This window comes from Heterodontus francisci, chromosome 18 (assembly GCF_036365525.1).
Source record: "Heterodontus francisci isolate sHetFra1 chromosome 18, sHetFra1.hap1, whole genome shotgun sequence".
Taxonomy (NCBI): domain Eukaryota; kingdom Metazoa; phylum Chordata; class Chondrichthyes; order Heterodontiformes; family Heterodontidae; genus Heterodontus; species Heterodontus francisci.
The window spans coordinates 59,735,998-59,754,666 of NC_090388.1; the positions used below are offsets into that span (position 1 = coordinate 59,735,998).

At 45.1% G+C, this 18,669-nt stretch overlaps 1 protein-coding gene across 1 annotated transcript in view; it reads right to left on the minus strand.

The window, feature by feature from the left end:
* Nucleotides 1-18,669, minus strand: part of LOC137379663 (FYVE, RhoGEF and PH domain-containing protein 4-like) — a 372,218-nt gene that overhangs the window by 110,749 nt on the left and 242,800 nt on the right. The window contains 1 exon segment of the mRNA XM_068050821.1: nt 8,732-8,908. Coding sequence (XP_067906922.1) covers nt 8,732-8,908 — 177 coding nt within the window.

An 18,669-nucleotide genomic window follows, 5' to 3' on the forward strand; every position in this document is an offset into this window, starting at 1 on the left:
CACAAATGCAGATATAGTTTAACTGATGTTCTCTACCATTTTTCCTGTGCCACATATTCAATGCATACATTTCATTTAGAGTTCAAATGAGGATGTAATATTGCTGTACTTGCAAAACTGTAGTATTTCCCAACTGGAGTTTTCAGTTATAGGAAGTCAGTAAACTCAGTTACAATAACATACTTAAGACAGAAAGTAAAATCAATTGTTTAAAGTACACTTACACTCTCTCTACACGACTTAAAACAAAAATGCAACAAACAGAATAGCTGAAACTACATTTGTTAATTTGCATCTTTCTAATAAAAGCAAAGTCTCAAAAATGGATCTTTCACACAAAGGAAGCCTGATGCTAGGGGGAGGATGTGCTGCATGGAATGACTCATGAACTGGTGTTACGAAGCTGGGGGCAGGATTTCTCCCCAAACCGGGTGGCGGGGGGCGGAATAGACGAGGATGGGTGCCTAATTTATCACTGCTGGCCAGCGTGCCAGTTCAATGGCACCATCCCACCCCCGAGCCATTTTCCTGGAGGTCCCATCAGGTGGTTGGGAGGGCGGGTAATGGCTACCTGCTGGCAAGTGGTGGATAGCCTATTAAGCTAATTAAAAAGCCAATTAAGGACATGGATTAGAGGCCAACTGGAATTTTCCAGTCGGCCTACAGGCCTCCCGTCATTGGTAGCATGACAGTTGCTAGGAGGTGGCCTCCTGGCGGAAACCCGGGGACCAGCGCTCCAGGCAGAATCTGAAGCCCCGTCCACCTATCTGGCCATAGCTGCAGCTACAGGCTGCCCTGTAGAGATGTTTCTCATTATAGAGGGGTCCTCTTTCTCCCTTACCTGCAATGGCAGGCTGCAGTTCCTTCTGTGCTGGAGGGCCTCATATTGGCCCTCCAACTTCAAGAGCCTGTCTATCATCCTTAATTGGATAGCGAACATGCCCTCTGGCTACTAATTGGCTAATCAAGGCAAAATCACTGTCGGGTGACTTTTCCCACACAGTGCGAAGTCGGAGCCTGCATTTGACCTCGACGTCAGGGACCTGACCCAAAACGCAAAATCCTCGGCATGCAGCAGTGTTATCTCCCTCTGCCTCCTCCTCCTCACTGTCCTCAAGGTCCACAACTCTCTCAAGGGCCATGCTATGGAGAGCACAGCAGACCACCATAATGACAGACCCTTGCAGGAGGGTACTGGAGGGCACCACCCTACTGGTCCAGGCATCGGAATTGCTTCTTCAGAAGCCTGATGCCAGAACTCAATGGTTGGCCTGCTGAGCAGGTGGCATTGCTTGTATTGGCTCTGTGCTTCAGTCTGGGGCTTCAGAGGGGTCAGTTGCCATCTCTTCAAGGGATCACCCTTGTCCCCTTGGATCCACCCACGCACTTTGGGGGATAGAGTGAAGATCTGAGGCAGCCTGGATTGGCGGAGGATGAAAGAGTCATGGCAGCTGCGAGGAAAGCAAGCGCACACATGGAGGAAGCTCCTATTGTGGTCACAGACCAGTCGGACATTGAGGGAGTGGAAGCCCTTCCTCTTGATGGATTTCACTGGCTGGTCACTGGCTGGCTTGATGACCATATGGGCGCAATCGATGATGCCCTGCACCTGGGGGAATCCAGTGATGGTGGCAAAACCCAATGCCCTCTGTGCCTGCGAAGGCGCGTCAATGCCAAAGTGGATGTAGTCCCCTGCCTTCCCGAATATGGCATCTGTGACCTGCCCAATGGTGTGATGAGTTGTCGACTGCCAGATGCCACCTAGGTCTGCAGCTGATCTCTGGAACGACCCAGTTGCATAGAAATTCAGGGTAACGAGACCTTCACAGCTGCAGGTAATGGACTGCCACAGGGGCTACGGGACCTCAGGTCATTATGGATCAGAGTACAAATGTCCCAAACCATCTGTCTGGATAGGCGCAGTCGCCTATGGTACTGGCGCTCTGTCATTTGCAGGTAGCTGATTCTTAGGCGGTAGACCCGATGCCCTCGGTTGCACCTTCCTCCCCTTGCAGCCCGCCATTGTGCTCCTCTGGCCTCCTGCTGTCCAGAAGATTGCATCTGCTGAAGCTCATCCTGGCTGCTCTGTCCAATGTCAGAGTAGCCTGTTACCATCTGAACTCCCTCAGGTGGGCTTTGTGCATTCACCAGGCCTTCCCCTGCCAACCCCAGCTGTCCAAGTGATGCCAGCAGCCTCACATCCCTCTCCCGAATCCTACCACTCACCACTGAGAAAAGCAAGTCTTACAACTACTCTGTGACACGTTTGCAGCAATCGAGCTTTAATTTGGACCTGGGCATCATGTTAATTGGCCTTCCCATAGCCCTCATGGCCTTCCGCATTGTACACGTCTTCTAACCCTGCCGTGCTCCAGATGTGGCGTTCTCCTCATGGCCTTCCTTTTGAAAATCACAAACTTCTCCTGAAAAGCCTGTTAATGAGCTCCATAATGAGCTCAACAGGCAAATAATTGGAGACGTGCGGGCTTATTGTTCCCTCTCTCCTTCCTGGCAGCCCTTTAAAAATAATTTAGCATTCCAGAGGCGGCGGGACCTGGAGCCGACCTCCAAGAACGCGATCTTCAAATCGTGCACGTGCCTGCTTCCACTGTCAACGGGCTTTTGAGGCAGATGATGTTCACTGTGGCTAAATGTCAAGTGTTACACATACATACTCCATAAATAGTGTAAGTTAGCTCAGGGTGAAGTTGAAAGAGATTTGGGGCTATTGGTTTTTAATGTTTAAATGATTCTAGGGATTTTACATCAAGTACTTTAGCCACAAATCATTCTCCATATGAAGAACTTCTTGACATCAGGCTTATATTTTTCCTTTGCTAGTTTCAACCTGTACCTCTTGTTATAGCATTGTTATGGAGAAGGAAGACTATTTTACCATCTTGGCGTATTCATCTAGAAAGAATTGACAGTTCCCCAATCATGGTATCCACTTGTTTTTTTGAATAACTCAGGAAGATCACTTCTCAGTTGCCTCCATTCAAGTGTAAAAAGGCCAAATTTCTCCAGCACTTTCAAATCACTCAGTCCTCTGATGCTAGTGATCATTCTTGTAGCTGAGTGGCCAATACTGGACACAGTGGGCTGAATTTTACATTTCCGCTGCTGTAAACTATGGCGGTCAGCATGCGCGGATCGTTCATTGTGGAACCGCCATGATATTAAACGCGGCAGCTCATTTAATTGGCTGGGGCAGACCAACCCCCCTCCCGCCCCACCGATGACTTGGAGGGGATGGGCATTCCGTCCATGGCAATGGCATCAGGTGCCACTGCACAGGCGCTGACGCTATTTTTAAGGGCTTCGAGCCCTACATGACAATTAAAATCTTTAAAGGAATATCGGATTAAACCTTATTAAAAAATATTAAATGAATGTTTCGAGCCCCTCTCCTGACCCCCCAATAAACATACACTTCAATTTGTGCCCTGTCCCCCCAGCAAATACTTACCTCGTGTACCTGACCTTCACCCACCACCACCCGCCCCACAAAGTTCGCAAACTTTTATCTTTAACTCTTTCCACCATCCCCTCCACCAATCATATTAGTTTGACCCCACTCCCCGCCCACCGCACTGAAATACTTACCTGCTCCCTACCAGTATCCTGCATCGGATCTCCAAATGGAGATCCGAAGGTGCGGGAGTGCCGGCCACCGTCACCAATATCAGAGGGAGACGGATGGCAGGAGTGGTTAGGATATTTATTAAGATTTGCCTTCCGCTGCTGAGCGGGGTGATGGGGGGGTGGAGGGTACCGCCACGAGGCCTCGCTGCCGCTGGTAATATGGAGCCAGGCCTTCCTGGCGTTGAGGTCTGTGGCGGGCCTCTGCCGGAGGCATTTTCCGGTCCCTCCTGTCACAACCCCTGACATCGGGGGATCCGTTAAATTCACCCCTGTAATCAGAGTGTGGAATGACCAGGGAACTATGCTATTTGAATAGACCTTCCTACTGTGATTGTTGTTCTGTCGTGAAGCATCAGGTCAATTAAAACCCACAGATCTCCTTCAACTTCATCCTAAGTACTCCAAAGTATTGAGTACTTACGTCAGCCATTTTTCTTTCATATGAAAGAATTTTTCAATGGTGCTTTGCTTCCTTACTGGTCAGTGACTGTGTTGCAGAAACAAACAATTCTGTTCATTGGCATAATTTGTGCAACTGATTTTATAGTTCTCAAACTGTGCTCTCAGACTCAACTATCACACCTGGTTATTTGACCAATTACAATTAGGTGGCCCAATTTCGATTCATGATGCACCACACCCTGCATTTCCCACTTCTCTAACAAATACTTGCCAAATTGTACCCTTATTATCACTTCCAGATTTTACCTTAAATCCCAGGGCCTTGAGTTTAAATGGCTTTTGTCAAAGTACATGATATCATAAGGCTTTTCCTCTGTCAACATGGAACATCACTTCCTCAATAGGCTAAGGAGGTTGGTCAGGCAGAATCTTCTCTGCTTCTGAGTTCATCTTTTGCTGCAGTTTATGGGGCTATTCTCATACAGGTTTTTAAAAATTCATTTCATGGGATGTGGGCATTGCTGGCATGGCCAGCATTTATTGCCCATCCCTAATTACCCTTGAAAAGATGGTGGTGAGCTGTCTCCTTGAACTGCTGCCGTCCATCTGGTACATGCACAGTGCCGTTAGGGAGGGAGTTCCAGGATTTTGATAATTGATTCCATTATTTCACTCACACATTCCTGAGGATTTTTGTCTTTTGAATTCTTCAGTCCCCTGGGATTTACATCTCTTATATGACAAAATCATCAGTTCATTGAAATGAACTCATCTCTATTTCGAAAAGGCATGTTAAATTAATAGTTTTGATTCAGGGGAAAATTAATCATTTAAAAAAAAGAGTACAACTCATTTGATTACATAATCTTAGTTGCTTGCTTTTGCAACACAACCACTAACAAATAATGAAGTACAGAACAATTTGCAGATTTCCAAATGGTGGTATTTAAGGAAAGTGCATGACCTTTTATGCACATCTCTATGTGTCAGTTTGGCAGATTTGGTAGAACTTTCACTGTTAAATCAGAAAGATGTGGGTTAAACCTCACTTCAGACTTAAGCAAATAATCTAAATTGACATTTCACTCCAGTGAATGGTAGATGGTGGACAGGCTTTGGGGAGTCAGGAGGTGAGTTACTCGCCTCAGGATTCCTATCCTCTGACCTCCTCTTGTAGCCACGGTATTTATATGGCTACTCCAGTTCAGTTTCTGGTCAATGGTATCCCCCAGGATGTTGATAGGGGGGATTCAGCGATGGTAATGCCTTGAATGTCAAGGGGAGATGGTTAGATTCTCACTTGTTTGAAATGGTCATTGGCTGGCACTTGTGTGGCATGAATGTTACTTGCCACTTATTAGCAAAAGCCTGGGTATTGTCCAGCTCTTTTTTTTTCCAAAATATACTTTATTCATAAAACTCTGTAAAAATTACATTGCCAAACAGTTTCAAACAGCACCAAAAAATACAAACATTGCAAGGGAGATCAGTTTCCTTCGATACAATCATGAGTTGCCTCACAACCCTTCCATTTCATTTGTCATGCCATTAACATTTTTACATTTTACAGCAAATGAAAATTTTTCCGATACAGTTCGAGGGGTTTCCCATGGATCCAGCCCCTCAGTTCAGCTTGGTGGGGGACCTTACACTGTGGTCTTTCCCCATTGAGCCTTTGCTGCGGCTGCCCCAAGCTTTAGTGCGTCCCTCAGCACGTAGTCCTGGACCTTGGAATGTGCCAGTCTGCAACATTCAGTGGTGGACAACTCTTCGCGCTGGAAGACCATCAAGTTTCGGGCAGACCAAAGGGCGTCTTTCACTGAATTGATAGTCCTCCAGCAGCAGTTGATGTTTGTCTCGGTGTGTGTCTCTGGGAACAGCCCATAGAGCACAGACTCCTGTGTTACAGAGCTGCTTGGGATGAACCTCGACAAAAACCACTGCATCTCTTTCCACACCTGCTTTGCGAAGACACAGATTGATCCAATTGCAGATTCCCTCCCCAAACCCCATTTTGGAAAGCACGTCCATCATGTAGGTGTGCGATATCCTGTCAAAAGCCTTCTCCTGGTCCAGGCTGATGAGGCAGGTGTCCACCCTCCTGTCCCGCTGCCTCCTTCTCTTTTTTTTTCCACAATATACTTTATTCATAAAAATCTGTAAAAATTACATTGCCAAACAGTTTCAAACAGCACCAAAAAATACAAACATTGCAAGGGAGATCAGTTTCCTTCAATACTATCATGAGTTTCTTCACAACCCTTCCATTTCACAATTGTCATGCCAATTACAGTTTTACATTTACAGCAAATGAAAATATTAACGATACAGTTCGAGGGGTTTCCCATGGATCCAGCCCCTCAGTTCAGCTTGGTGGGGGGACCTTACACTGTGGTCTTTCCCCATTGAGCCTTTGCTGCGGCTGCCCCAAGCTTTAGTGCGTCCCTCAGCACGTAGTCCTGGACCTTGGAATGTGCCAGTCTGCAACACTCGGTGGTGGACAACTCTTTGCGCTGGAAGACCATCAAGTTTCGGGCAGACCAAAGGGCGTCTTTCACCGAATTGATAGTCCTCCAGCAGCAGTTGATGTTTGTCTCGGTGTGCGTCCCTGGGAACAGCCCGTAGAGCACAGACTCCTGTGTTACAGAGCTGCTTGGGATGAACCTCGACAAAAACCACTGCATCTCGTTCCACACCTGCTTTGCGAAGACACATTCCAGGAGGAGGTGGGCGACTGTCTCTTCCCCACCACAGCCACCGCGGGCGCACTGTGCGGAGGGGGCGACACTTTGGGTGTGCAAGAAGGATCTGACGGGGAGGGCCCTTCTCACCACCAGCCAAGCTACGTCTTGGTGCTTGTTTGAAAGTTCTGGTCATGAGGCATTCCGCCAAATGACTTTGACGGTCTGCTCGGGGAACCATCCGACAGGATCCCCCGTCTCCTTTTCCCGTAGGGCCTTGAGGACATTCCGTGCAGACCACTGCCTGATGGATCGGTGGTCAAAGGTGTTTTCCCGCAGAAACTGCTCCACGAAGGATAGGTGGTACGGCACCGCCCAACTGCACGGAGCGTTCCGCGGCAATGTGCCCAGGCCCATCCTTCACAACACCGGGGACAGATAGAACCTCAGCACGTAGTGACACTTGGAGTTTGCGTACTGGAGATCTACACACAGCTTGATGCAGCCGCACACGAAGGTGGTCATCAGGATGAGGGCCACGTTGGGTCCATTTTTCCCGCCCTTGTCCAGAGATTTGAATATCGTGTCCCTCCGGACCCGGTCCATTTTAGATCCCCAGATGAAGCGGAAAATGGCTCGGGTGACTGCCACAGCGCAGGAGTGGGGTATGGGCCAGACCTGCGCCACGTAGAGCAACAACGTGAGCGCCTCGCACCTGATGACCAGGTTCTTACCCACAATGGAGAGAGATCGCTGCCCCCATACGCCCAACATTTGTCGTACCTTGGCTACTCGCTCCTCCCAGGTTTTGGGGCACGCCCCGGCCCTTCCAAACCATATCCCCAGCACCTTCAGGTAATCTGACCTGACGGTGAAGGGGACAAAGGATCGGTCAGCTCAGTTCCCAAAGAACATGGCCTTGCTCTTGCCGTGGTTAACTTTGGCTCCTGAGGCCAGTTCGAACTGGTCGCAGATGCTCATCAGTCTGCGCACGGACAGCGGATCCGAGCAGAAGACGACGACATCATCCATGTACAGGGAGGTTTAAACCTGAGTGCCTCCGCTGCCTCCTTCTTTTGCTGCATTTCTACATGTCACGCTTGCAGGCATTCTTGAAGCAGCGCTTTGGGTGCCCCACTGGTCGTCAGACCCCAGCCTCCTCAGCGTACAGATGGTCCTTGGGTGTGCGACCGTCTTCCATCCTGCAGACCTGTCGGATCCACTGAAGCCGCCTCTGTTTGATTAGTGCCAACACAGCTGGGAGCGCTGCCTTTGAGAGGACTGCCACGTTTGAGGTTTTGTTCTGCCAGGATATACCCATAATGCACCGCAGACAGCGAAGATAGAAATTATTGAGCTTCTTTTCCTTGTAGCTGTAAGTAGCCCATGTTTCACAGTCATACAGCAAGGTGCTAAGAACATAGGCCTAATAAACCATCAGTTTGGTCCTAAGGGGCAGCTTGGTGTTGGTGTTATTCCATGTAAAAGATTGCATAGCACTATTCAAAGAAGAGTCGGGCGTTCTGTCCTGGCCAACATTTATCCCGCAACCCATGCTACTTGTTATTTGTTGGATTTTGCTAGGTGCAAATTGTATCCATGTTTGCCTACAAAGCAACAATAACTGCAATTCAAAAGTAATTTATTGGCTGTGAAGCACTTTGGATAGTGCCAGTAGAGGATTCAGGAGGAAGAAGCACATTTGTCACAAGCCACAAGCTGGAAATTGTTCCACCTAGCCACTATTTTAAATGCATCTACTCCGTTTACCATGCTCATCTCCTGCATTTCCTTCTTTCCTGCAGAACTTCCCAACAGTATATCATATTACAAAAATCTTAACACAGGAAGCATCCTTGTCAATTTGTTTCTGCTCTGTCACATGACACAAGTAGATTTCAAGGAAATTCTAAACAATGAACCTCATACGTCACTTACTGTGAAATTTCCTAACTTCCCCATCTCATTTTGCATTTGATGAAACAGTTATGGGAATCACATACCTTGAGGCTTCGGACTTCTTGCGGGTGATATGAATGTACTTGGGATATTTTTCCCATTTATGTCCTGAGCATCGTTTCCTGCTGTGCTCTTGAAAGTTCTCTGAACTGGCTTGGAAGTATTTGGCAGACTGGACCTATGCTCTGATGCAGAAGTCTTTAAATGGTTGAAATTGTTGGCTGAGGATAAAGACACAGAAAGGTTCAGTACAAAGATCAGTTGGGGGGGGGGGGGGGGTCAGCATTTTTAGAATGGAAGAGTATAAAACTTGGTATATTAATTGTAAACTTTTTGTCGCATTATTTTTAACAGATCCATCGACAACAAAATGCTATCAACAACACAAATTTGTTTTTATATTAAGCTACCATTACTGTTATGGAATAACGTCAGTCCCTTCCAAATTAAAAGAACTTCTACATTGTATTTTTTTATTTGAACTAGTAGTTGCTCCAAAGCACAATTTATTTTCAAAAAAATATAAGCCATGAGGCTTTGTTTTGAGATTCCTTTAATCCTTTGTTTGTGGTGGTGGTTTAGCACTTATTGTCAATTTCATCTTGGTCTGTCCCTCTACTCCACTAGCACATTCTCCTCCTTTGAGCACCTCACCTTGTTCCACCCCACTCATCTCTCCCTTAAAATTCTGTTCTCTGTCACTGACCCAAGTCCCATGCTAAGTTTCTCACTGAGATATCTTCCCAGCTTTCCTCCTCCAGCTTCTGCATCGAGTGACATCTCATTCTTGGTGATTTCAAGCCCCATCTCAACTTACCCTCTCTCCTCTGAGTTCACTGCCCTTGTTTCCTCTCAAATTCTCCCCTCTTATAAACTCTCCTACCCTTTATGGCCACCTCCTCTAATATGATCTCTATTCCATTGTCTCATTCACAGACAAGGCCACCTCTGAACACTTCTTTGTATCCTTCACCACTCATACCCGATTCTCCTTCCAAACCCTCTTCCTTCTCCTTCTGTCCCTGGAAATAACTCTTCCCAAAGTTACTTATAACTTACAACCAGGTGCTGTTATACAGTATAAGGTGCAATGCCTCCACGAAAATTCATTTCTCATGTGAAAATGAATCATTACATACTCATTCAAGCTAAGACCTCAGGATGTTATTTTGGAACCATGTTAATGTTCTGTAGTTATGTACTGTAGTGATATTTTTAGCTGCCAATCTGACATGCTTCTGTGGATATTCTTTCTTGTAATAAACAATTAGTTGTTTCAGCTTGAGCAACATAATCAGTGTGATTTTTAAAATCCTATTAGCGAGATCAGGAGGATATAGCAGAAAATTTATATTTTTCCATACATATCTCTGCCCTTTGTCAAGCTACTCCATATGCTTCATACATAAAGTCAAGTTTCAAATAATTGGAAGTTCAAATATTCCTATGAAAGCTAAGGCTGACTTGTGTGGTGAGCATAGGTAAAGAGAATTGGGAGAATGTTTCATGTAGAAATGTCTAATTGTGCAGCATTACTACTTCACTATAAGTGACTGCATCTTTCTATCATATGCCCTTTCCTGGTAATATAATTGATTGCTTACTGTCCTGTCAAACTCAGGTCTTGCCTTGCCATTTATCATTTCTGCCAGATGTTTGCAATGTAATTACTGGATGGTTGCAACCTTTTCCAATGTTTAGGCATTGAATTACAGTCTTTATCATTAGTAACTGCAGAGCTATGATTTATTATTCTCTATATGACCCATTGTTGTCTTGCCAAAAGAATGTGAAAAATAAACTAGTGTAATAGTTTCTTACTTACCATTTCAACACATCAGAAATGACAACCCTTCCCCCAACAAAGAACACTCAGACAAGCACTGTGCATTTCAGCTGGGGGACTTAGGCAACAATAGGATCTTCTGTTTTTTTACAGTTCTTATTTCTTTCGTAACTTTAAATAAAACAAAGTGAAATTCTAATCTAAAGTATAATATTGGCCCAGAACCTGCAGGTAAAATAATGCTAAGTTAAACGCACACGCCGTTATTAGTGTGTAAAAAAACCCAGCAATTTGTGGTGAAGAAACGTCACACGGTGAGTGGTGAGTTGTTACAAATGGCTGGACGATTTGTACTGCTCCACTGTTAGCCTCGCTGACAAAAACAGGAACTCACTGTCAACTGCTCCGTGATGTCAAGAAATTACTGTGTTTGTGCTGTTAGAACAAATTAAACTCGCCGCAGAAAGTTAGGGCTGGTACTTCATGACATGATGATGAGATTTATATTCCTGCTGTGCCACTCAACTTCTCCAACCCAGGAAGGGAACAATTGTAACTGTGGTCTAATTCCTACAGGGCATAAATTTCTCATAGAGGATTTAAAAATGTAATTTTTTAAAACCTTATTTCTTACTTTTCCTTTCTGTCACTTTTTCTCTCAATTTATTTTTCTTTCCCCTCTTTTTTCTCTTCCTGTATCTAATTACACTTTAATTAACTCTATTTCCTTCTCCATTGTTCCTATTTCTTTCTCTATCCTTAAAGTTCTTTGGTAAGGAGATAATCTGCTGGTCCGATTCATTCACCAAAGTCCCAGATTTCCCGTTGAGCTAGCTGTACCGTCGTTAGCTCACACTTCCAGCAAATTGTGACACAAATTTTTTTTGCAAGCTGAAGGGTAAGGAAAAAGTCTAAGAAACGAGGAACGCAGCAAGTTACCCTGCTCCAGCAGGTTCTGGTCAATTATTTTTGGTGTCCAGAAAACTCTGCATTTATTTCGGTGTCCATCGGTTGCGGAAGGCCCCAAGCGTATCAGTGTACACGCATGCTCCCTCTCCAGCGACAACCAGGTGCGGACAAGACCGTGGAAGAGAGCTACAGCCACCCCCCCACCGTCCCAATCCTCGAAATGCGCTTGGCCTCCAGCCACAGCTCCCGGGCACCTGACTGTCTGCCGTGGAATTGCAACTGGGGTCTGAAGAAGGGCCAAGGTGGGGTCTCCTTCCGCCTTCTGGCCCAACGCTGGAATAAAATCCGGCCCTGTTTCTCAGTCTGCCTACTGAAAGATTAGAGAAGCATCCATAACGGTAAATGCAAAAGGCACAATATCGAGTCAGATCAGAGGTATACTATCGTTACACCCGAGGGTTACAATATCATTTGATTAGATACTTGGCAGTAGTATAGGCATGCCCCTAAATGTAGGGACTACTTAAGAATTTTTAGACTAAGAATTTTTAAGTTTTTACATTTAGTGTTTATTTCCCTCCCAAAATGCAACACCTCACATTTCTTAACACTGAATTGTTTGTTTAATCTCTCCACCATTCCTTCATCTTTCATAAAAAGGACCCTATTCTTTAACCATCCTGTCACTTGTGTGGAAAAAAATCACTGACTGTTTCCTTTTTGTTACTCGCTAGTCATTTTCATATGACCTTCCTTGACCTTTCTTTTTTTTTTGCTTCTCCTCGATATTGTGCTTGATTTTCTTTTGAACAATATTTTCAAATTCAAAAAACTTCCACCATCATAACATAATTCACTAAAGCAGAAAATAGTTGCAACACGCAACACACCAGTTCGAGCAAAACCTTAGTACTCACTTCCACAGCACAATTCATTTATGTGGAGTCACACTTTCTCCTTGAAGTTTGTGTTGTCTAAACAAATAGAAGAGACCAACACCCGTCATCAAGGTTCCTTTGTGTCTCAAACAAGTACACATATTGGGCTGGATTTTAAGAACCGCTTCCAAGTTCAAAAACTGGCAGCCCACACGACGGCTCATTTAAATAGCTGGGGCTGCCCGCCCCCTCCAATCACATGGAGGGGGCGGGCTGTCCATCGCTGGTAATTGCGTCAGTTGCCTGTGCGCAGGTGCTGGCGCCATTTTTAAAGGGCGGCCAGCCCTGCCAGCCCATTTAAATTTTTAAAGTCACACCTGCCCAAGATTTATCAAATAAATCTCTAACGCCCCTTTCCCACCCCTCAATAACAATTACATTAACTATTTGTCCTTTCACCACCCAGTCCCCCCAAAACAAGTATCTTTTAAATCTGACCTGCCGCCCCAATGCACAAAGTTTCAAGCTCACTCCTTCCCACCATCCTCTACACCCATTATTTTTATTTGACCCTGTCCCCCCGTCCAAACTGAAAATCTTAATTCCTCCATATGTTGCCGGTTTTCCCCAGACGGGAATTGAAGGTGCACTGAGGGTCACAGCCGGCCCGGATGATTAAAGGTAAGTTTATTTAAATTTATTCATCCATTCATTTAAATATTGTAATTCAATTCCCGTCACCCAGCAGCAGGGGGGCCGCCATGGAGCCTCGCCACTGCTGGGAGGATCAGGCAGGGCCAGAACAATCTTCTGCCCCCCACCGCCATGAAGCCCGACATCATGGACTTGGTAAAATCCAGCCAATTATCATCGACATATAATGCACAATGTCATCTGTGTTAACTTTGCAGTTAGGTCATTTTTCCTTTATTGCAATACCTTCGCTCACCTACAGAGCACCTATTAGTTGTAGTTTCTATTCGTCAGATAGTGCTTTAATAAAATTGACTACTGGCTGCTTAAGATAATCTTTAACAATCTGTAGGTTATATCATGCAGGCCCCACCTGCCAAGAATGAGGCACGCATTATTTTGCCACATGAACATTAAAACTTAAAATTGCTGCTGGGAAGAAAAGAAGGCCTATTACAAGTGGTTGCCAAGCCCCTGACTGGAAAGACATTTGCATAGTAACAGACAGTACTTGGAACGGACAAAGGGGCCACTCCCGGCTCCAATTTAATCCACAATGGACTTTTGATTACCAGACGTTGAAGGTGGAGAGGCTAACATTCCAGGTTAACTGCTAAGATGGCTGAATACACAAACAGACATGGTCAGACCACTTTAGTCACATGACTAACTGACTGTTGGAGTTTTTTGAATTTGAACTTGCCAGAGTTTTGGATCTGAGAAAGCTGTTTGCTCCTGGACTGAAAGGATCTCTCTCCTGTCTGCACCCATCTCTTTCTCACGGAACTAAAGACCCATTGAAGACACATGAACCCTAAGAGAGAAAGGTCTCCTACAGTGAACAAGGTTTCAGAAGACTACTGGGCCCCAATGAAAAGCAAGACTACCTACAATCAAGGACTACAGCGAGCTTGAAGCACAGTAAAAACCCCTCTTCAGAGACTGCCGCAAACATTTTTACTTTATTTTTCTTGTGCTCTTTTCTGTCTCCATTTGCATGTGCGTGTTGCGTAAGCATGCTAGCGTGGGGCGCGGCGTGTATCCATAGGCGTTAACCAAATTAGAGTTTAAGTTTAAGGTTTAATAAATTTCACTTTTCTTCTTTAAACCCGAGAAAACCTGGTTGTGCTCATTTCTTTGCCTTATAATTGGAAAGTGAACAAGGATTCACCAAGGGGGAGCTCAAAACACAGTGTGTTTAAAATTAAACCCTGTTACAACAAGACCAGGTGAAGGCTGTAAAGGGACCCCTAGACACCCGGTTGTAACAGAAATTTGGGGGCCAGCATCGGAATTTTACCCACAAATAAGAGAAATTGGAAGTGGGAAGCCAAATAGTTCCCAATCAAAAAAAGAGCAAGATTAATACAGATTTTCTTGTGGTTGTATGTGAGTGAATACTAACATGCCTGCAACTGAAGCTAGTAGCTCTCCAAGCCAGGGTGAAGTAACTTGGGATAAGTTAAAAGCACGGTCCATGAAGGAGTTGAGAAAAATGGCTGATCAATGTGGGATCACTGTATGTGGCAAGGCTAGGAAGTCTGAACTCCTAAGGCTAGTGGCCAACCATTTTGCTCTTGAATCTGAAGCAGCAGAAGCAGAATGCGACAGGGTATTGTTAGCAAGGATACAATTGGAACAGAGGAAACTTGAATTAGAAGGGAGAGAGAGCCTTCCAGAAGGAACGTGAAGAAACAGAAAGACAGGAGAGAGAAAGAGAGAGGCAAGATAGAGAGAGAGAAAGAATATTCCAGAAAGAATCTGGAGAGAAAGCTGAAGTGGCTTGAGTTAGCTAGGCGGCGACAGAGTAACCCCATGTGTGGCCAATATGGAGGAGCATAATTCAGAGCTGGGTACAAAATTGCAAAAACTCGCCCAACTAATCCCAAAATTCAATGAGGAAGGTGTGGAAGCATTTTTTGTGTCTTTTGAGAAACTGGCAAGGCAGCTAAAATGGTCAGCTGCGACCTGGTCTCTTTTAATACAAAGCAAGCTAATTGGAAAAGCCCATGAGGTTTATTCCTTGTTGCCAGAACAGTGTTCATCAAATTATGAACTGACCAAAAATGCTATCCTCGGGGCATATGAATCAGTACCCGAAGCCCACGACCAAAAGTTTAGAATCCTCAAAAAGCAAGCTAATCAAACTTATCTGGAGTTTGAAAGAAATAAGCAGCTGGCTTTTGATGAGTGGCTGAGGACTCTTAAAGTACAGATCAGCTATGAGACTCTCAGAGAAGTAATTCTGTTAGAGGAATTGAAAAACTCTCTCCCATTCTCAATAAAGACCCATGTAGAGGAGCAGCAGGTCCAGAGAGCCAGGCAAGCAGCCATTCTGGCCAATGTGTTTGCTTTAATTTATAAGTCAGTTTCCCAGGGGAGAACCTTTCCTAATCACCCCCACAAATCTGAAAGGACAAAGGGTGGGAAGGTGATATTTGCCCAGGCCGTTATGGAAGAGAAAGGAAAGCAGGAGACACAGGGGCCCTCCTCTAGCCAAAAAGGAAGGTGCTGTGAGCAAGAGTGAGACCCGGAGACCTGTGTGCTTACATTGTAATAAAGCAGGGCATTTCAGAGCTGACTGCTGGAAACTAAAGGGGAAACCAGTAGGGTTAATCAGGGCAGGGACCTGATGCAAAGCACAGCAGAACAAGCTGTGGCTTTAACTGCAGTAAGAGTGCAACCCAGGAAGCTTCCTATGGCCAGTGCAGGAAAAGTTAATAGGATTCCTGAAGGTAATCAGGGTTTTGTGTCTAAAGGGAAAGTAACCCCATACCCCTCCAGTGGGCAAGCAAGCCCATAATGATTCTCAGGGACACAGGGACCACTCGATCCTTTTTACTGGGAAAAGGTCTGACCTTCCCCCAGAGAGTGCAGTGAACACCAAAATGATGGTTAATGGTATTGCAGGGCAGTGTATGCCTGTACCTGTACACCGGGTACACCTGGAGTGCGACCTAGTTTCGGGACTGGTGACCATAGGGATTGTCCCTCGTTTCCCTGTGGACGGGGTTGACCTGCTCCTAGGTAATGATCTGCCAGGGGTAAAGGTGGTAGCCCCCCCAGTAGTGAAAGAAAGACCACAGGAGGTCAGAGAGACAGGGCAGTGGCAGGAGACAGACCCCTGCAGTTTCCCTGAAGGTGTAGTTGATCAGGCCATGATCAAACCAGGTCCTCCAGAGGAGACTGCATTGGCACTGCAGGCAGATGACCAGGTCTGACTATCTGAGACTTTCTTTGGAAAGTTAGAAGACCCAGGGAATTAATTAAATGGATTTTTCCTAGCTGAGGCTCAGCGAGCTGACCCAGTATTGCAAGAGTTTGCACAGGCTGCCCAGTCTGAAAGTGAGGGAGTCCCTGATTGCTACTATTGAAAGAATGAGGTACTGATGAGGAAATGGAGTTCTCTTCATAGATCTGAGGGCAAGGAGTGGACAGTAGTTCACCAGTTAGTGGTGCCACAGAGGTACTGGAGAGAAATATTAAGAAGGGCTACGATGCTGGTATACGAAAGACCAAAGCTCGCATAAGGCAGCAGTTTGACTGGTCAAAACTCCACACAGATGTGGTGGAGTACTGCAGGAGTTGCCACATGTGCCAGGTTGAAGGGAAACCCCATCCTACAGTGAAGTGAAACCTGCACCCCTAAGTCCTGTACCAGTGTTAGGAGGACCCTCCAGCAGAGGGCTGGTGAACTGTAAGGGACCCCCGCCGATTACAAAAGGGCTGGCAAAAGTTTAGAAAGAGGAGAAAAAGTGACCAAGAGGGCAGGTTAAAGGAAGTCTGGGAGGAATCCCTGAAAAGCATACTGTCTGGTCAGCCAACCCTGAAAAATGTGAGAAGTTAAACCCTACATTCTCCTACGTAAATGCAGACTCTAGAAGCACCCCACCAGAGTTGCTAACAGCATTTACAGGAGGTTGCAGAGACAAAGAGAGACCTCTAGTGCTCTCAGAAATTGTGAGGGTGATGCCTCATATAGTCGAAGTGTCACAGAAGAGTGCAGTCAAATCTGCACAAATACCTGCAGGTAGGAGTGTCCCAGAGAACAAAGGGGAGATTAACAAAGAATCTTCCCCCACAGTCAGAGGACCCATTCCCATTCGAAGTCAAAAGTCTTTGCATGACTCAGAATTCAGGATAGACCCACCCACTACTATCACTCCTGAAAAAAAAATGAACTCAACAGAAACAAAAACCCTAGGCTGCCATGGCAATGGGCAAACTGAAGAAAAGCTTCCCCAAAGAACCACATGGCTAGTAGGATGCCGAGAAAAGGAGAAATTAAAGCAGGGCTGGCACCCAGAAAAGACAATTTTAATAAGCTTTAAGATTGACAAATAATTGGAAATGAATGAGAGAAATGCACCGTTTTTCTTTCTGTATCTTATATTTCTCTCAAACCTTGTAATAAAATGCACCATTTTCTTTTTCAAATTGCATTTCATTCCCCTGGATGTGGAGGTGTCATGCAGGCCCCCACCTGCCAAGAATGAGGCACGCATTATTTTGCCACATGAACATTAAAACTTAAAATTGCTGCTGAGAAGAAAAGAAGGCCTATTACAAAGGGTTGCCAAGCCCCTGACTGGAAAGATATTTGCATAGTAACAGACAGTACTTGGAACGGACAAAGGGGCCACTCCCGGCTCCAATTTAATCCACAATGGACTTTTGATTACCAGACATTGAAGGTGGAGAGGCTAACATTCCAGGTTAACTGCTAAGATGGTCGAATACACAAACAGATGTGGTCAGACCAGTTTAGCCACATGACTAACTGACTGTTGGAGTTTTTTGAATTTGAACTTGCCACAGAGTTTTGGATCTGAGAAAGCTGTTTGCTCCTGAACTGAAAAGATCTCTCTCCTGTCTGATCCCATCTCTTTCTCACGGAACTGAAGACCCAATGAAGACACATGACCCCCAAGAGAGAAAAGTCACTTACAGTGAACAAGATTTAAGAAGAATACTGGGCCCCAATGAAAAGCAAGACTACCTACAATCAAGGACTACAGCAAGCTTGAAGCACAGTAAAAACTCCTCTTCAGAGATTGCCTCAAACCTTTTTCCTTTATTTTTCTTTTGCTTTATTTCTGTCTCCATTTGCGTGTGTGTATCGCATATGCATGCTAGCGTGGGGTGTGGTGTGTTTCCATAGGTGTTAACCGAATTAGAGTTTAAGTTTAAGGTTTAATAAATTCCACTTTTCTTCTTTAAACCTGAGAAAACCTGGTTGTGCTCATTTCTTTGCCTTAAAATTGGGAAGTGAACAAAGATTCACCAAGGGGGAGCTCAAAACATAGTGTGTTTAAAATTAAACCCTGTTACATCAGGACCAGGTGACGACTGAAAAGGGACCCCTGGACACCTTTCTCACCTGGTCATCACAGATTCAATATAGTATGTTTAAAAAATTAGTACAACTATTATTTCTATTTAACAAAGATGCATTATTGCATAATGCTGCACATGTCGCTGCTGCTTCCTGCATTCATCAACAGCAAAAAAAACCTGCTCTCGAAACAAACAATATTTAGCAGCAACAAAAGCAAAATACTATGGATACTGAAATCTGAAATCAAAACAGAAATTGTTAGAAATATTCAGCAGTTCAGGCAGCATCTACAGTGCAAGAAACAGTTAATGAGTGGGATTTTAACTGCCAAAAATGGGTGCAATGTTAAAAATCTCAAAATCAAACCCAATCTGCCTC